The sequence below is a fragment of the Diospyros lotus genome, chromosome 10, assembly GCF_014633365.1.
Source record: "Diospyros lotus cultivar Yz01 chromosome 10, ASM1463336v1, whole genome shotgun sequence".
In the NCBI taxonomy this organism is placed as follows: Eukaryota; Viridiplantae; Streptophyta; class Magnoliopsida; order Ericales; family Ebenaceae; genus Diospyros; species Diospyros lotus.
The window spans coordinates 5,564,451-5,585,581 of NC_068347.1; the positions used below are offsets into that span (position 1 = coordinate 5,564,451).

At 38.7% G+C, this 21,131-nt stretch overlaps 1 protein-coding gene across 1 annotated transcript in view; it reads left to right on the top strand.

Moving 5' to 3' along the window:
* Positions 1–9,479: 9,479 nt before the first annotated feature.
* The window catches only part of LOC127811997 (exocyst complex component SEC3A), a 90,802-nt gene continuing 79,150 nt past the window's right edge, over positions 9,480–21,131 (top strand). The window contains exon 1 of the mRNA XM_052352233.1: positions 9,480–9,771. Coding sequence (XP_052208193.1) covers positions 9,594–9,771 — 178 coding nt within the window. The 5' untranslated portion in view covers positions 9,480–9,593. The remainder of the gene's footprint in view (positions 9,772–21,131) is intronic.

A 21,131-nucleotide genomic window follows, 5' to 3' on the forward strand; every position in this document is an offset into this window, starting at 1 on the left:
GCCTATTTATTTTTTCTCTCTTTCTGCCAAGCTTCAACACGAAGCTTCTTCATACAACACGCATATATATACAGAGAGAGAGAGATTTCTCTGTCCCTTTTCTTTCAATTATTTTTTTTTAAATAAAATAATAATTGAAAAACAAAACAGGGAGATATATAAATATTAACGAAAGAACATACCATTAATGCGATTATTGCAAATATGTAATGCTTTCTTTCTCAATTGATTTGATTTGGCTTCATGCGGCTTGAGATTGTGCTTGGTAGACAGAAAGAAAAAATGAGGGCCCCACGGTGGGCGCCAATTGATGATGCGGAGCCGATCACCTTCTTCTGTCTCGAACCAAGTACCTGCAAAAAGGGTGGGGACTTGCTCCCCGTGATCCCTCTGACGCTCAAGTCAGTTCATAAGGTTTTTGAGGAGTATAATAGTAATGGAAAAATAATATATGAATCCCTTAGGAGTCAGATGCCCATACCTGTAGAGGTTGCCCTCTATTTATAGATGTCCCATGGCCTTTCCCTTAGGAGATAAGATATATTTCAAAAAGAGAGGTTGATCCCCTTTCCATGGGGAGAAAAGATAATCTTCCCTAATAGAGATAATTCTTGGGATATTTAAAGATATCATTGGTTGACATAATCTTCTTCTTTATCTCTTTCCAGTTCAAAATCATAATAAAGATTATAAAGATAAGCGGAGCTCCTAAGTCTTGACACGTGGCGATCGCATATTGGTCTTTACTGGCACACATGACTCCGAGTTAATGGTAACCTCCCAGGGGTAGTACAGTAAAATTGCCCCTGTAAATATTCCCTCATCAATTTCATTTATAATAAGAATTACGTTATTATAAACATATGTTTATATAAATTAAAGAGTATTTTTAATTATTCAAAAAATCTTACGATTTTACGATTCAATTTTATTGACCCTCTTACTATCTCACTTAAAATCTCGATTTTAACAACTATGTTTCCAATGTAAAAGGATCAAAACTAGTGGTTATAATAGTGGTAGAAGGTTAGTCGATGACAAGACATTGAATAGAGAAAAATGAAAGGTCACATGCAATTTTTAAAAAGTTTAAAACTTTTAGGTTATTGCACTTAAACTTGTCATATTTTGTTATTTATACTTATGCTCTATATTTTTGCTCAAATTTCATGAGTCCCTGCAATTTACTTATTATTACATTTATGAATGTTAAACTTACACTATTGTAATATGATGCTGAAATTTTTACTTGTTGCACAAAAACCAATTTATCATGACACACATGCGCATACATATATATATATATGTATCCATATCATTACCTTTTATGACTTAGTAGATAAACGAGGGGAATATTATTATCAAATGGGTGATTGGCATTTTATTTCAAACCAAACAATGTAAGTTCACTTGATAAACAAAAAACAACAATTATCACTTCGTTTGTCATAATAGGTGAAAAAAGTCTATGCATATTATGTATTTGTTTATATATATGAAAAACTATTTTAAATGTCACTAGGTTTCATTATCTAACTTGGTATATTCAAATGTGCCAACAAGTGATCCAAGCATATTGAAGGGAACTGGGAAGATGTTCGAGTCAAGATAGTTCTTTAATTTTGCTTTTTCGCATCTTACATTTCCCTACAAATTCTCGTTAGCCTTTTCATTTAATTGAACTAGATTTAGACATATAATAATTTTAATTTAATGTTTAATTTATAGTTATTACATGTTAATCAAATTTGATATAGATTGTGTTTTGTGAGATACTTTATATTTATCACTTAATTTCTAAAATTTTATTTAAATTGTTAGGTTAAGAGCAATAAGGGGATTTTTATGCAAATAAATTATACTTTTAAGGCTTGGGTATGATTTCAAAAAAAAAATCCCTAGATTTTTTGACGATAACACAAAAAAAACGTGTTAGACCTTCTTTTTTTGTTATCTAGTATTTTTTTAATGTAAATATATCGTTGAATTCTAGTTTACAGTTCAATCAATGTCTTTGGCAATTCTTGTAAAGTGAGAACTTGAACCTCATACCTTTGACTGTTGGTGATCGTTGCTATAGCCATTACTTCATCCAACCTATCAAACTACCATTTTTGACTTGAAATTGAGTTATGTATTGCCGTAATGTTTCCTTTCTTCAACATTAGCTTTAGACATAACAAATATGAGTTGGGCTTATTAGGTTTTTGGTTTTGCTAGAACCAAGCCACAAACTTTATTCCTAATTAATCAAACCTTTGGATGCTTTCCCATTATAGGAGAAGCCTTAGCATAGCAATGCATTTGGGGCTCCCCTAAACTAGGTCACAATTTGGTAAAGCATGAGATGTTAAGATTCATTGTTTCTTCATAATGATTTAGATATGGAAATTGGATCTTGAAAATAAGTATTCTTTAACAATCTAAGTTGAACAAAGAGTAAAGGTCAACTCATTAACTTGACTTTCCTTTTTTTGAACTAGACAATTGAGGGATTAGATCATGCCACATAGCTCATTATCCCCTCGGCTTCAGTTACACTCTTGGCTTTAAGATCTACTGAGCTTGTTTTCAATGTTTTAATTATTGGCACTAAAATTTGACCTTCAGTATCATTCCTCATGGTAGTGGTCATTTCTTTTATATGCTTGAACAAAATCTTATGGGACACGCGTTCAGAGACATTGTAAATAAATGTCGTTATTGCTTTATTTTTTGCAAATGTATTAATTAGGTTTGATCTTTACCACATTCTCGATTTGGTTGTTTTGTTGATGTATAAGGTATTTTTGGAAAATTTATGGAGTGTATTGGTAATTTATTATTTAAAAAACTAATATATATATTTCTTGAAATTTTTCGAAAATAATGCACCAAAATTCAAGGCATTACAATCGAGAACACAATAATACATTGAATTTTTTATTGGCTATCGAATAAAAATTAATCGAGCATGGAAGATTGAAGAAATAATTGCTCGAAAAATGACTAGCAGTTCAGATATATGACTTTAAACTTGAATTATAGACAATGGGTTTGAATCGGAGCAAACTACTTAACAAGTCTTATAAATGTCATAGAAAATGGTAAAATAGTAACATTTTTTATAATTGATAATAAAGGAAATAAGTCATGTAAAATGACAAAAATAACATTGCGAGACTATAAATTCTAGCCATAAGAATGTTATGAATCTGTACTTAGAGGCGATAAATCTAGAATTTGAGATGCATAAAAGGTTGAGATCAACTAGGGATAAAATAGGCACTAGAAATTGAAGATTCAACTTGAAATTTATGTAAGAAATTGATTAAAATTGGTTTTACATGCATAGTATGTAATACCCCATATCTGTGTGAGATCATCGCATAATTTAGATGAATTTAAAATACCGAAAATGGGGTTTAAAAGTAAATAAATCGCCGAATCGACCGAAGGGAGTACCTCGGACCCTAGATAATTAAGAAAAATGGTATAGCATCTTCAAGTAATATAAGTTATGATTTTTGGTGATGAAAGAAATTGGATCGGGAACAGTTTTCGGTACTGCTGCCGACCGAGCTAAGAAAACCGAATCGACGTAAGAGATATCCAAAAAGTCAATGGAGTGTGTCAAGAACAAATATTTGATGCATAGAACAACCCTTAAGTGATTTCGAGTTGAATCGAGTGGATTTAAGGTCAAAACAATCAATCGGGTCTAAGTGCAATTTTTTAAATTTGCCCAAGGGAGGTCAAAACGGTAATTTTTTGGAAGTTTCAAGGGAGAAATGAGAAGTACTAATCTTGTGGGTCTTGGTAATGGTGTTGGGAAGATCAGGGGCTTGAGGATAAGGGCCAAAATGCAAAAGAAAATTTTAAGATGGCCAAACTGCAATTTTTGAAAAAGCTACACGCGCATGGCAGATCTGGCCGTGATTTTGGCCTGAAAATCTAGAGATTTGGGCAGCAAATCTCGTCAGGGCATGGTCAAGGACGGTCTAGGAGGCGTGTGAGAGAAGTTTTGGCCAAAAATTGGCCACGTAGGGTCGAATTTGGCCTATAAATAGTCAAGAATTTTGGCCGAATTTGGAGTAGCAAATTGCTCAGTTTTGAGGGCAAATCGAGGGAATCCAATAAGGGGCTTTTGATCCTTGAGGCGAGAGAAGCGTTTCTGGAAAGTTTGGTGAGTTTTCAAGGTGGTTTGAAGAGGTTTCGGGGGTCGCTGGAAAGTCGCGGGCGGTGGTCAGACCGAGCCTAATTTTGCAGGATTTGGAGGACCTCCGGTGGTTGTTTCGAGCATCTAAGAACGCCATTGTGATCGACTTGAAGAAGGCTTTCAGGTGGTGTGATCGAGGAAGGATTCTGGCGCCGGTCGGCGAGCTGCTAGCCGGAGAAGACGATACGCGTGCAGTGCATGCGCTATCTTCACTCGCAGAGACCCGCCTAGGCGCATGGGGGAGCGTGCCACGTAGGTAATTTCTGATTTTTTTTCAAAATTCTTGAAAAAATATTTTATGTATAGTTATGTAAAACTATTTGAGAAAATAGTTGTGTATATAATTATTTTGGATTATTAGTGATAAAAAATAGGAGAAAAATGAGAAAATGTGAGAAAATTAAGGAGAAAATTATATTTTGATGGTTATTGGATGATTAGGGTACCTTGCGACTTGAGGTGAAGTGACTCGTGCGAAGTTTGAGGTGGGCACGCAAATCGAGGCATATTGCACTTTTTGAGGAAATCAAGTTGCGTCTAAAGGTGAGTGGATTATCGTGAGTGTTCACCCCCATGACTAGGTTTACTGATATTTTACAAATGATTATTTACACCTGTATAAGATTTTGTACTGTAAATTGCATACATTGAGATGTTGATTTTATGTCATGCATGTTATGATTTTCGGCATTGGCATGTTTTGTCCATATGGGACGTGGGTTGTAATCCTGTGACGTGGCCCCCGAGTGACAGCACTCTGGATGCGTGCCGAGGATTATTGCTATGTGACCCACTTGAGACGGGGCTGAGACGGACTTCACCCTACGGTACTCAAGTGGTAGGGCTGAGAATGGACACCACCCCGGTTGTTGGCTCAAGTGGCGGGGCTGAGAGTGGACACCACCCCAGGTTCTATTGAGCAATAGCATTAATACCGAGGTGTCGTTGATTCCGGGGATAATGCTGATGTGACACTCTTGGGGCTAGGGTTGCGTTGGGTTTTGAAATGCTTTTGAGTAGGAACGTAATGCCTAACAATGACAATGGGGTGATTCCCGGGTTCATATGTCGAGGTTGCCCCTTTTAAGCAGGATTGGTTTGTCAATGGGTCGGTGTGGTCATATCGCCTTTAAAGAGATTGCATTTTCCCCGGTTAGGGCTAAGTGCTATGTGGATTTCTCTTAGGTTGGGGCATGTCAGGATTTGTTGGTTTTATACATGATTTTGCATATCTGCATGAAAATGTTTTTGAACTCTCACTTAGATGATTCAGCATCTAATTTGGACTATGTCCCTAGAATATTCAAATGTTCTAGGTGAAAACAGTGGCACCGAGAGGAAGAATGTCATCGAGATATAGCGGCTATGTGTAGTTTTCGTAGGTCTTTTTTGTCTATGATTGCGATGTTCAAAGGTTATGTAATATTTTGATATTTTCATGTGAAACATCGATTTGGTTATTGTAAAAGGAATTGTCGGTTATATATCATTGAGGTTTCGATTTTGCTTCCACTGATGTAATTGATATTACCTGTCTTAGTCTATTAATTTTTAAAAAAAATTGATATGCTAAGAAGGTACAATCGGGATTGTCGGGAAATGATTATGATGAGGGTATGTATATCGAGGGGCTTATGTTGCATTGAATAATATATATATTCCCGAAATCTCGAGGTAATGCACGTTCTGGGAAAATGGGGCATTACATAGTAGATATAAGAATTGAGTAAGAAACTTTTCTATTATAAAAAAGTTGCCCATTTTTCATTCTAGGCATCATAGTAAGAGCAAAATAATAAGAAAAAGATATATTTGGAAAATTTTAATGGCTAGAAAAGCAATTTTTAATGAAACAACAACATGTGATTACTATAATGTTTTTTTGACAATTTTTAGGTGAAGAAATGTGGTTGGAGATGTTCTATGATGGAATACAATGTCAGGAAAGACTTTTCTAATCACTGTTGTTAAAATCGCAAGTCAACTCGTACGATTTTATGAGTTTATGAGTACATCGAGCATAAAATGGGTCGATTTACATGTAGTATCGATTTTTGATAGAATTGGAGCAAACTCGCTAGTTAAAACCAATAAACTCGATAAACTTAGACCGAGTTAGAAACGGAAATATATATGTAACGTTGCTTGGTAAGTTTTCTCTCATTTTTGTCCTTCTGCAAACCCTAATTACCTACTTAACCCCTACAATCGACATTCCCCCTTACTGTGACGTGGTTGATCGGCGTTCTCCCTTGCTACGACGTGGTTAATCAATGACGACGATTATTGCGACAAGGTTGATCGGTGTTGGTGCTTATTGTGTTCAATTGTTGTCTTCCACTACTCTGTTTCGACATGTTTCTTCTTCGTTTGTTCATCTTCAAAGTTCAAAGAATCAAAACCTCAAATGTTTGTGAATAAGTCATGAGTGACTATATGTTTTGCTAAGTCCTATTGTTGTGTGTGTTGTGCTGAGCTTTGTGTTGCGTCCGATTACTATGCTGAGTGAATAAGTAAGTGTGTTGTGTACTGTCAAGTGTCAATGATAATATACTTAGATTGCTAAATGAGTGAGTTAGTGTATAGAGTGAATGAGTATGTTGTGCGTTGTGTACTGTGCAAGTGTCAATGATAATAGGCTTAGATTACTAAGTGAATGAGTGAGTGTGCTGAGTTCTGTGTTTGTTGTTTTTATGAGTTGGTATTTTTATTTATATTTAAAAACAATATTTGTTGATGATAATGGTAATATTTATTGTTTGAAATTTTAATTATAGATGGATGAATGATAAATTGACAATAAATTATGAACTTAATATTTACAAATTTCATATTATTTAGTATTTTTGAAATTAATAGATGAAGTAATTTTGAAATAAGTACATGTATTTCATTTATAATAAAAATTATATTATTATAAACATATATTTACATAAATTAAAGAGTATTTTTAATTATCCAAAAAATTTTACGATTTTATGGAGCCTTTTATGATCTCAGTTAAAATATCGATTTTAACAACTATATTTCCAATGTAAAAGGATCAAAACTAGTCGTTATAATAGTGGTAGAAGGTTAGTCGATGACAAGACATTGAATAGAGAAAAATGAAGGGTCACATGCAATTTTTAAAAAGTTTAAAACTTTTAGGTTATTGCACTTAAACTTGTCATATTTTGTTATTTATACTTATGCTCTATATTTTTGCTCAAATTTCATGAGTCCCTGCAATTTACTTATTATTACATTTATGAATGTTAAACTTACACTATTGTAATATGATGCTGAAATTTTTACTTGTTGCACAAAAACCAATTTATCATGACACACATGCGCATACATATATATATATATATGTATCCATATCATTACCTTTTATGACTTAGTAGATAAACGAGGGGAATATTATTATCAAATGGGTGATTGGCATTTTATTTCAAACCAAACAATGTAAGTTCACTTGATAAACAAAAAACAACAATTATCACTTCGTTTGTCATAATAGGTGAAAAAAGTCTATGCATATTATGTATTTGTTTATATATATGAAAAACTATTTTAAATGTCACTAGGTTTATTATCTAACTTGGTATATTCAAATGTGCCAACAAGTGATCCAAGCATATTGAAGGGAACTGGGAAGATGTTCGAGTCAAGATAGTTCTTTAATTTTGCTTTTTCGCATCTTACATTTCCTTACAAATTCTCGTTAGCCTTTTCATTTAATTGAACTAGATTTAGACATATAATAATTTTAATTTAATGTTTAATTTATAGTTATTACATGTTAATCAAATTTGATATAGATTGTGTTTTGTGAGATACTTTATATTTATCACTTAATTTCTAAAATTTTATTTAAATTGTTAGGTTAAGAGCAATAGGGGGATTTTTATGCAAATAAATTATACTTTTAAGGCTTGGGTATGATTTCAAAAAAAAAAAAAAATCCCTAGATTTTTTGACAATAACACAAAAAAAAGGTGTTAGACCTTCTTCTTTTGTTATCTAGTATTTTTTTAATGTAAATATATCGTTGAATTCTAGTGTACAGTTCAATCAATGTCTTTGGCAATTCTTGTAAAGTGAGAACTTGAACCTCATACCTTTGACTGTTGGTAATCATTGCTATAGCCATTACTTCATCTAACCTATCAAACTACCCGTTTTGACTTGAAATTGAGTTATGTATTTTCCTAATGTTTCCTTCAAAATTAGCTTTAGACATAACAAATATGAGTTGGGCTTGTTAGGTTTTTGGTTTTGCTAGAACCAAGCCACAAACTTTATTCCTAATTAATCAAACCTTTGGATGCTTTCCCATTTTAGGAGAAACCTTAGCATAGCAATGCATTTGGGGCTCCCCTAGACTACATCGCAATTTGGTAAAGCATGAGATGCTAAGATTCATTGTTCCTTCATAATGATTTAGATATGGAAATTGAATCTTGAAAATAAGTATTCTTTAACAATCTAAGTTGAACAAAGAGTAAAGGTCAACTGATTAACTTAACTTTCCCATTTTTGAACTAGACAATTGAGGGATTAGATCATGCCACATAGCTCATTATCCCCTCGACTTCAGTTACACTCTTGGCTTTAAGATCTACTGAGCTTGTTTTCAAGCTTGTAATTATTGGCACCAAATTTTGACCTTCAGTATCATTTTTCATGGTAGTGGTTATTTCTCTTTCACTGCTCACCATTACAGTTATTTTTATTATTATTACTATTTCCACCATTGTTACTGACGTTACTACCATTATTGTTACTATTGTCATCTTTGTTACCATTAATACTATTGTTGTTGTTTTCATTTATATCGTTAAATTTATTTTCACTATTATTAAAGATTATTAAAAAATTTGTAAAGGAAACCACCTTAATGCTTAAATTAATGGCATAGACTTATAAAATAGAGGGATGAATGATATGGTTAAGATGAGATTGATACCCTATGATTGATGAAAGTCCAATTCATATGTGTTTTTAGCCTAATCTTTAAACTAATGATGTAAAATGTTGACCCACAACCATAATAGGGTATAGAGATTGATGAGATACAAATTTAAGGGACATTTTCTTACAACTAATCCCAATTACCCCACTTTTATTATTATCTTGATATTTCAAGTGTTCACCATTCTAGAGGTTGTGCATTTGAAGAGACACACATATATATATTTTTAACAATATATGAAAAAAAATTTAAATAAGCGTAAATTATTATACAATTACCATCAAACTTTTTTTTTTTTTTTGTGGAGAATGTTGAGACTTATGTGCCCAAATCGTCCCAAACTGCGACCGATGCCTCTCTCTTCTTTAGGCACGGATCTGTCTACTGATCGCCATTTTTCTCTGCAACGTAGAGCTTGAGAGGAGAAGAGTTCCAATGGCGAAGTCAAGCGCCGACGACCAAGAGCTGAGGCGCGCGTGCGAGGCGGCCATCGAGGGCACCAAGCAGAAGCTCGTTATGGCGATGCGCGTCGCCAAGAGCCGCGGGATCTTCGGCAAATCCGCCAAATTGGGCCGCGGTCACATGGCCAAAGCTAGGGTTCTCGGCGTTTGCAGTACGGGTTTCTCCCTCTCTCTGTTATTATTCTTGCAATTACTACATTATTGATGACTAATTGCACAAAAAAAAATAAAAAAATGAAGTCCTTCGAATTGGAAAGTTGATCTGGCATCGAATTCTGTTCTTGAATTGGAAATATGGATGAATTCGTTGTTCAATGTTTGTTCTTTTGCGTTAGCTCTTGAATCTTACAGTTCATTTTAGTTCCATTCAACTTGCGCTTTTGTTGGGAGGCAAAGAAGAGCCGGCTGCAGGTGTCGCTTTCCATATATCAGAAACTTGGTTAATGCATTATCAAGATTATTTTAGTTGGGTCGCTTAGCTATAGAAGTGGTTGTGTGACCGACTTGGAGATAGACCAGGCAAGACGTGAAGAATTTACTGATTCTCGTTGGAAAATCTGTGATTACATACGTTAGAGATTGGGTAAATATTTTAGCCATTTAGAATTCAATTACAACAGAGCTGATTCAACAGAAATGGGAGTTGATAGACCCAAATACAATAGGATGATGGAGACTTGGAGTTGTGGTCCTGAACCATGAGACGGAGGTACCAGCTCTGTGCTGTTAAAGGATACAAATTGTGATGTCATGAGCACGCTCAGATGACAGACTGTTGGTCCCTTAGAAGGGAGTGGAGTGGGGACGTTTGAATTAATCAATACAATTTTTATCCATTTTTAGTCTGTTTGAGTTCTTTAAATTGCTATGAACATAATAAGTAAAGCAGTCATGACAAGCAATCACAAAAGACACAAGATTTTATAGTAGTTCGGCACCTCTCTAGGCTACGTCTACTCTACAAGGTTCTACCCAACCTCGCTTTCCACTAGTCAATTGCTAAGATTTTTCTCACCTAAAATCACCTCAAAAACTTGTACAAATCCCTTTGTTTCACAAGCCCAAGGCGACCAATGCCCCACAATTGGCAAGTCAATACTTGCCTATACAAACAAATCAAATTTTAAAGAGATTACAAAACAGTCTAAAACTTGGATGAAATATACAATGAAGCAAAACATAAAAATAGAAATGAAATACATTACAACTCTTTGTGGGAAGAATTAAAGGTTTCTCTCGTGCCAGATTTGGAAACTCAGCACTGTTGGAGACACTTTGTTCTTTAGTGAATGAGGTAGATTGACCTTTTAGCCACTTGAAAACTGTGTATAAAGTTTGCACAGTGTAGTATTTATTGTTGGAACTGTAGAGTTTTGTTGTTGTAATCCCAGCCTTCTGCCTCACACAATCGATCTCTCAATTAGCAAGAATAGTAGGAAACACTCCACACACGAAAGAGAAAAACATAGAATATAGAAAATAATAGAAACAAAACAAACACACTCAAGAAGCCGGGGTTTTATCTTGGTTTAGTTCTTCTAATGAAGAACCTACGTCTAGACTGCCTTTGGCCTTTCTCCACTATCTTGAAAACACAGTAGATGATTACATACACTGCTCACAGTTCTCTCACAACCCTATACACGCAGGTTATACAGAATTTTGAGATTAAAAAGCTAGACTACTTTTTCTAACACATAACACATACTCAATCTCTTCCTGCTCAAGATAGAAAAATCAATGTCTCAAATGAGACCCCCCCGACCCCCTATTTATAATACATAAGGGGTGGACATTACAATGTAACAAACCGACCGTTATATAATACTAACCAACCTTCTAGAAACTAACATTTGAAATACCGAATACATCCCTGACCAATATCCTCTTGAGCCTTTTAACTAATTTAAGACAAATGATTTAATAGATTCTCCACCCATTTGAATTAGATTAGGCTTCCTCAAGACTACTACCTGCGCCTTCCCATACTGCCATGCTCTTCTTTACTCAGCATCTTGAATTACCCGCGGTATCTTCATGCAATGCTTTAGTTTTGTGATAGGTACAACTTTTGTGAACGTGTCAGTTGCATTCTCTTCACCCGAAACTTTAGTTAGTATAACATCTTGTTTTTTAATTATTTCCCTAATGAAGTGGAGCCTAACGTCTATTTGCTTAGTCCTTTCATGGTGAGCCTGGTTCTTTGACAAATGTATGGCTTTTTGACTATCACACATCAAAGTGGCTTTCACATCTGACCCTAGGAGCTCGCTAACTAGACCCTTAAGCCACATAGCTTCTTTTATTGCTTAAGATACAGCTATATATTCAGTTTCAGTTGTAGATAGAGCCACCACATGTTGGAGGCTTGATTTCCAATTGATTGTTGAGTTCCACAACTTAAATACATACCCGGTTGAGGATCTCCTCTTGTCTAAATCAGCAGCATAGTTTGCATTCGAGAACCCTATGATGCTAGCGGGTTCTCCTATGTTTACTCCACCATAAGACAAAACAGTATTACATGAGCCCTTTAGGTACCTAAATACCCATTTTACAACATTCTAGTGGGTTTTACTTGGGTTTGCCATAAACCGACTTACAACACTTATTGCATGATCTAAGTTAGGTTGAGTGCACATTATACAATACATTAAGCTTCCCATAGCACTCGAGAATGGAATATTTTCCATTTCCTTCATACTCTCTTCATCCTTGGGAGATCGATCCAAGGATAACTTAAAATGAGAGGCAAATGGCACATTCATTGCCCATTTGCCATTCCAAACCTAGATATCAACTTTTCTAGATAGGATTTTTGAGATGGGTAAATTTTCCTTTGCTGTTTGCTTGTAGAGATTTCTATCTCTAGAATTTTCTTTGCTTCACCTAGTTCCTTCATCTCAAATTCAAATTTTAGTCTTAGCTTTAGTTGTTGAATCTCCTGCTCTGATTGACTTGCTATGAGCATGTCATCAATATATAGTAGCAAGTGGATTGAGATGTTAGGTGAGATATGTTTAAAGTAAGCACAACAATCATAGAAACTTCTAAGATACCCTTGTTTCATCATAATAGTATCAATTTTTTTATACCTTTGTCTTGGAGACTTCTTAAGCTAATAAAGGGATTTCTTAAGCAAACACACCTTCTCCACCTTTCCTCTAGATTCAAAGCCTTTAGGGTGGTCCATTAGAATTCTCTCATCCAAGTCTCCATGAAGGAAAGCTGTTGTTACATCCATTTGCTCTAATTTTAGGTTTAAGTGAGCAGTGATGGCTAACAACACTCTGATTAAGGTATGTCTCACAACAGGTGAGAAAACCTCATTGAAATCTATTCCTTGTACTTGGGTAAAGCCCTTAGCAACCAACCTAGCCTTATACCTAGGTTTAGGGTTATCTCCAACACCTTTCTTTATTTTGTAAAGCCATTTACAACCCACTATACGTTGTCCTTTTGGCTTATCAACCAGATCCCAAGTTTGGTTCTTCCTTAAGGATGCAATTTCTGATTTCATGGCTTCTATCCACTTTCCTGATTCTTTGGAGGCCACTGCCTCTTCATAGGTGAAGGGTTCATCTCCTGAACTTTCTAATGCACTTGTTAGTGCATATGCCACCAAGTCTAAGAAACCATATCGTTGGGGAGGCCTTCGGCTCCTTTGCTCTTTGTCCCTAGCCACACTGTATCTAGATGTGTCTGGTTGATCTCCTAGGCCAGAGTCTGCATCACTACCTTCTTCACTTTCCTCATATTGAGTTGAGTTGTGATCTTGATTCTCTTCCTGGACCTGATCATCCAGATCTTGATCATTTTCAGATACTTCTTTGGTGTTTTCAGACACTACTCCTTTAATTTCTACATCTATGGACTTAGCACTTTCCCCTAAGTCTAGTTGGGTTTCCTTATTTCTTGTTTTCATGGTAGAACCTTCATCAAATGTCACATCTCTTGTGACTATTGTGTCACGGCCGAAGATGACACTAGAGAAACTTCCTTAACACAAGTATTAAGGCGAATTGCTAGCGTTGAGAACAGAGAGTTTGGAAGGGAAAGTTGAGCAATAGAGAGAGAGAGAAAGAAAGGGAGAGAGAAGAGCTAGAAGATAGATGGAAAACAGAATGTGATATTCTTCATGATGCCTTCTTACAGTAGCCTCACTACTGATATAGAACAAGGCAGCGAACGTCGGGAATCCTTTTCCCAACGGTTATAACCATAAGTTTTGTCCTATTCGACCTCTCCCACGTGGAGAATCTTTGCCTAACAAACTTGGTACTAGAAATTACAATAAACCCACAAGTAGAAAGTAAAACAAAGGAATTACACTGCAATGACAAAAATTAAAATATGCTGTTGCTTTGCTGCTGAGGGACGGCCGTGACAACTTCCCTTCCCTTTAACCGATTTCTTGTCCTCAAGAAATGCTAAGGAGATTGGCCAATCGAGGAAATTGCCTTAGGAGATCGGGTAAATATTCCCAGGTGCTGCAATCTGAAGTACTGCCACGCCACTTGACCAGCACTTGGATGAGCGGAGCCCTTTGTTTGTACACCACCCTCCTCTCGATTATAGCCTCTGGTTCCACTACCCTGACAGCTTCTTTAGGGAATGTAGGGAGGGCCCTGCTCACCGGCTGGCTTCCCACGGATTTCTTGAGGAGAGAGACATGAAAGACTGGATGGATTTGAGTTCCTTCCGGTAAATTCAGGCAGTATGCCACCTGTCCTATCTTGGCTTCTATGGTGAACGGACCGAAATATTTGGGGCTAAGTTTAGTCACCTTTCCCTTAGTAATGGCCTTGAGATGGGGGTACCGCAGCCTCAAATAGACCTTGTCCCCCTTAGTAAACTCCCTTACACTTCTCTTGCGATCGGCTACTTGCTTCATCCTGTTCTTAGCTGAGGCCAACTCCTGCTTAAGCTGTTGGGTGACTTGCCTTCGCTGCTGAAGGTGTTCTTCTACCGTAGCTACACTGGATCCCCCCTCTATAGCTGGTAAAGTTGGTGGTGGGTACCCGAATAGAGCTTCAAATGGTGACATTTTGATAGAAGAATGATAGTTGGTGTTATACCACCATTGGGCTAGGGACAACCACCGATGCCAATCCTTGGGTTGTAAGAGGCAAACACACCTCAAGTAGGTTTCTAAACTTTGATTTACCCTCTCGGTCTGACCATCTGATTGGGGGTGGTAGGCTGTAGACATGCTCAACTTAGTTCCCAATGCCTTCATGAGTTCCTGCCACATTAGACTGGTGAAGATCCGATCCCGATCTGAGACAATGTATTTGGGAGTCTCATGCAGCTTTACCACCCGATCAAGGAAGGCCCTCGCTACATCTTGAGCGGTATACGGATGAGTTAGCCCTATGAAGTGAGCAAACTTAGTCAACCGGTCCATCACGACCATTATGTTGTCTCTTCCCTCCGACCTCGGTAGGCCTTCCACGAAATCCATTGACACGTTAGTCCAGGCTTGGTCCGGGACAGGTAACGGTTGTAGTAACCCCGGGTAGGCAGTGTTCTCAGTCTTGCACCTCTTGCAGGTATCACAAGAGAGTACATATCTTCGAATCTCAGCCTTTATCCTTGGCCAATGGAATACCCTCTTAACCCGTACATAAGTGTTTTGCGTGCCTGAATGCCCTCCTAGCGGTGACTCATGCTTGGATTGCATGATCTTGTTCTTGAGCCCGATATTATTTCCAATCACCAACCTTCTGTGATGCCTCAACACTCCTTCACTTAACGTATATTCCTCCCCCTCCTGCGTTCCCACAACCAGCTTTTCTATTATCCCCTTTAATTTTTCATCCCCTTGGTAGCTATCAATTACCTCATTGTACCATTCCGGCACCACCTGGGAGATTGCCGCGACACTTCCTTCTTCGTGGCACCTTGACAGTGCGTCCGCCGCGATATTTTCCTTCCCTTTTCGATACTGAATGGTGTAGTCCAGCCCCATAAGTTTAGACATTCCTTTCTTTTGCAGCTGGGTGTGAAGTTTCTGTTGTAGTAGAAACTTGAGGCTTTCATGGTCGATTTTTATGATGAATCTGCCCGCTTCCAGATAATGCCGCCATTTGTTGACCGCCATCAAAACAGCTATAAATTCTTTCTCATATATGCTGAGCCTCGAATTTTTGGGGCTTAGGGCCTTACTCAAGAAAGCTAGTGGTCTCCCTTCCTGAGCTAACACTGCTCCAACACCAGTGCCACTTGCATCCGTTTCTAATATGAATGGTTTGTTAAAGTCTGGTAGCCCCAAGGCCGGCACCTTACTCATGGCTCCTTTCAGTTTAGTGAATGCTTCTTCTGCCAATGGTCCCCATTCAAAACTTCCCTTCTTTAGTAATTGCGTCAGGGGCTTGCTGATGGCCCCATATCCCTCCACAAACCGCCGGTAGTACCCTGTAAGGCCTAGAAATCCCCTTAGGGCCTTCACTGACTTGGGCCTCGGCCAAGACTCCATCGCCTCTAGTTTCCTTGGATCTGTGCTAACCTCTCCCTTGGATATGATGTGGCCTAAATATTCAACTTGCTCTTGACCAAAAGCACACTTAGACTCCTTAATAAAAAGCTGGTTAGATCTGAGGATATCAAAAGTGGTCTTTAGGTGAGATAGGTGCTGATCAAAGGTAGGACTATAGATGAGGATGTTGTCAAAGAATACAAGTATAAACTTACGGAGGTGAGGCTCGAATATACGGTTCATGAGGGATTGAAAGGTGGCAGGGGCGTTAGTAAGCCCGAAGGGCATCACTAAGAATTCAAAATGTCCATGGTGGGTTCTAAAGGCTGTTTTAGGGATGTCTTCTAGTTTCATTCGGATTTGGTGATAGCTCGAACGAAGATCCAGTTTAGAAAAGTATTGAGCATTGTGTAATTTGTTTAAAAGATCCTCAACAAGTGGAGTTGGAAACTTATCTTTGACCGTTAGGGCATTTAGTTGGCGGTAATCCACACAAAACCGCCATGTTCTATCCTTCTTTTTCACTAATAAAATCGGAGAGGCAAAAGGGCTTTGGCTGGGACGAATTATGGCTTGTTGGGGCATGGCCTTGACCATCCTTTCTATTTCATTCTTTTGGGCAGGGGGGTAACGATAAGACCGAATATTAACAGGTTCGGTGTTAGGTTGATGGTATGGTCTTGAGCTCGGGCAGGAGGAAGGGCAGAAGGTTCTAGGAATAGATCCTCATATTCTAACAGCAAGGTATTAAGAAGGTCTAAGTATGATACCTGGTCAGATTGTTGGCGAGGGGAGCTAACTGTCAATAACACCTTCCTGTACACCTCCCGTTCTCCTCTGTTTTCTTCGATGGCCACTAGGGAGAATAGGTGTGCCAGGTGGTTCCACCTTCCTGTGAACAATTTCCGCAGCCTTTTCCCACTGATCATTTTACAGCTACCTGTTTCCTTCCCTCCTGTTAGCGTCATCCTCCTTCCTTCTTTCTCAAATGAGATCTCCATTTTGTTAAAATCAAAGCTTATGGGACTCACCCCTTTCATCCAATCCACACCGAGTACAACGTCACAGCCCCCAAGTTGTAAGAGTCTTAGATCAGCCTAAAAAATTTCACCCTGCATTTCCCAGCTGAAGCCATTACAAGCTGACTTGCTCAACACCCGATCCCCATTTGCCACTGTCACACTTAGGGGTGGCGTCCTCGTGAGAGAGCATTCAAGTCTCTTGGCTGTGCTCTCATCGATGAAGCTGTGGGTACTCCCACTGTCGATAAGAATCATCAAACTACACCCATTTGATCGGCCTTCCACCTTCATAATCTTATTATTAGCTACCCCCTTCAAGGCATGAATGGAAATCTCTCCATTGTCCTCCTTGTCGTCCTCCTCGAGGTTTAAGTCCCCGGTCCCTCCTTGATCCTCTCCTTCGCCTCCATCTAGTAGAAGGATTTGCCTTCTACACTGGTGTTCGGGGTGATATTTGTCTCCACAACGGAAACAGAGGCCTGCTAGCCTCCTCTGCTCCCTCAGTTGTTCCCCATATGGAGCCGAGTTTGATCCTCCCACGTGTTTTCCCTTCACCAACTCCTTATTGTAGCTCTTTCCTCCGATATTGGATGTGCCCAGTCCCACCCCTCTCTGTTGTTGCCTCTGTTTCTTCATCATCACCTCTACCAGGGTCTCTTGCAAGCGGGCACTCTCTGAAGCTTGTTCCACTGTTCTTGGCCTCATCATCTTCACCATTGGCCGCAACTCCTCGCTAAGACCGCTCATGAAGCTGGATACGAAATAAGCTTCCGAGAGGTGGGGGTTGTGGCGAATCATGAATGACCTCAACTCCTCAAACCTTTGCAGATAGGATTCAACACTTCCCACCTGCTTGAGTTTGTTGAATTCCTCTATAGTATCCATCATGCTTTTTTCTCCGAACCTCTCGCACAACTTCTCCGAGAACTCCTCCCATGTATATTCCCTCCTTACACTCAGGCACCCTTGGAACCATGCGTCCACTACTTCATTGAAATACGCAGTGGCCAGTGGTACCCTTTGCGCTTGCGATATATTGTACCAGTCAAACAGCCTTTCACATTTTCTTACCCACCAACGCGGATTGACCCCCTCAAACATCGGAATCTCCATTCGAGGCATTGGATACCCTAGTTGATGATGATTGGGAGGCTCCACCTTGTCTCTCCCCAGCATCCTCTCCAGCTCTTCTTCCAGGTTTATCTCCAGTTCGGATGTTCCAATTCCTCGATCCATTCTACGGTCTTGTAGAATGGGCTTATTTCTCTCCTTAGGGGGAAAGTCCGGCGCCATCCTGACCGAATTCTGATGGGTAAACATCACCATGAACTGCTGCATCTGAGCTCCCAGTTCGTCTCGTACTCTCGCGATTGAAGAGTTCAACCTTCGCTCCAATCCTTCCATGGAACTTTCCAGCTTGCGGTCCATAGCTATGATTGCCCCATGATTTCGGGTAGCTCCCAGCTCCAGTTGATCGGTTCGGTTCTGAAAATCCGCCATCGTCGATTGCACTTGTTGAAGCTGTGTCTCCAGATCCTTCATGCGAGTACCATCTGCCATTGTTACCGACACTACAAGTATTGGCCGAGAATCGGTTGCTCTGATACCAATTAATGTCACGGCCGAAGATGACACTAGAGAAACTTCCTTAACACAAGTATTAAGGCGAATTGCTAGCGTTGAGAACAGAGAGTTTGGAAGGGAAAGTTGAGCAATAGAGAGAGAGAGAAAGAAAGGGAGAGAGAAGAGCTAGAAGATAGATGGAAAACAGAATGTGATATTCTTCATTGATGCCTTCTTACGGTAGCCTCACTATTGATATAGAACAAGGCAGCGGACGTCGGGAATCCTTTTCCCAACGACTGTAACCATAAGTTTTGTCCTATTCGACCTCTCCCACGTGGAGAATCTTTGGCTAACAAACTCGGCACTAGAAATTACAATAAACCCACAAGTAGAAAGTAAAACAAAGGAATTACACTGCAATGACAAAAATTAAAATATGCTGCTGCTCTGCTGCTGAGGGACGATCGTGACATATTGTTCTCGGCCCTTCTAGTTCAAGGTTCCATAATTTGTAGCCTTTTAAACCTGTGGGGTATCCTATGAATAAGCATTTCTTGGCCCTAGGTTCTAGCTTGCCTTGCTTCACATGAGCATAGGCTAAGCATCCAAATACCCTAAAGTAACTTAGACTTGGCTTATGCCCTGCCCATCTTTCATAGCGGATTTGAAATTCAATGGCAGCTAATGCTGACTTGTTTATCACATGGGTTGCAGTTGAAACTCTCTCCCTAGAATGACTATTTGCATGGAAGAGCATGCATCTTACCATTTCCAAGAAGGTCCTATTCATTTTTTCGGCCAACCCATTTTGTTTAGGGTTACCCGGGCAATCAAGTGTTTAACAATCCCACTATCCTTGCACGTATGGTTTTGATAGACCTGCCCTTTTGGTTCTCAATCATCTTTTTCCATGTCCTAAAGGCCTCAAAGGTATGATCCTTTGTTTTTAAGACATAAACCCATAACATTCTAGAGTAGTCATCAATGATTGATAGGAAATACCGAGAGCCACCATGAGTTAGGGTTTGAGTTGACCCCCACAAATCTGAGTGATTATAATCTTGGGGTGATTTAGATGAATGAATGGCTGTCTTGCTAAACTTTACTTTGGTAGCTTTGCCATAGATACAGGACTCACATTTACTTAGTCCAGTAACTTGACCATGCCCTAAAATACCTTGCTTGGCAAGTTCCTTGAGCCCTTGCTCACTTATGTGTGACATCCGTAGATGCCACAACCTTGCTTGCTTTTGGACATTGCTGCTTGCCATTGCAGCTTCACCACTCAAGGTAGTATATGCCATTCTGCAGCACTGCTTTCATGCATGCTAGGGATCCCTTTGATATTTTCAATGCTGCACCCTCGCCCTTAAATTTAAGGCCATTCCTATCCAACTCACCAAGAGAAATTAAGTTTCTCTTGAGTTCTGGAACGTGCCTCACTACAGTGAGGGTTCTATATGATCCCATCATGCATTTTCAGCCTTACATCACCAATCCCTAATACTTTACGCTCATGGTCATTGCCTAGCAAGACCTTTCCCCCCATTTATTTATTGATAATTAATCAGCCAGTGCTTCTTAGGGGTCATGTGGTAAGAGCAGCTAGAGTCCATAACCTAATCATTAGACTCGGCTTTTTTTGAAACCACCAGTGCATCAACACTCTCATACCCAAATTCACATACATTTACACCCCCATCAACATTTTCCTTATCGAGAAAGTCCTTCTTTCTCTTGGGGCAGTGTCTCTTAATGTGGCCTTCTTCATGACAATGGTAACATCTTATAGGATTCTTTCTTGTCCTGGACTTCGATTTAGATTTTCCCCTACCTCTAGGGTCTCTCTTAAAGCTTCTAGATCTTACAGTCAGGACATCCCCTGTGGAGGATTTTCCCTCCACCTTGCTCCTTAAATCCTTAGAATTTAGGACACCTATCACATCTTCTAGTGTTAAGGTGTCTCTATCGTGTTTCAAGATATCAACAAAAGTCTCATAAGACCTAGGTAAAGAATGGAGCAAGACTAAAACCTTGTCTTCATTATCGTATTTTACATCTATGTTTTCAAGATCTAAACAGAGTTTATTAAAATCATCTATGTGATCTTGAAGTCTTTGATTATCATGCATTTTAAAAGTAAAGAACCTGGCCTTTAGGTAGAGACGGCTAGAAAGGGATTTTGTCATGTAGAGACTCTCCAGCTTGAGCCAAATCTCCGTTGCCGTCTTTATTTTGGACACCTCCCTTAAAACCTTATCATTAAAGCTTAAAATCAGCGTGTTGTAGGCCTTCTTGAGGATATCCTTCTTTTGTTCTTTCATGTAGGTTTTGGACATTTTAGATTCTCCTTCGAGTGCCTCCTCAAGGCCAAGACTGTTAAGGAGAGCACTCATCTTCATCTTTCGGAGGGTAAAGTCATTTTGCCCATCAAACTTCTCAATGT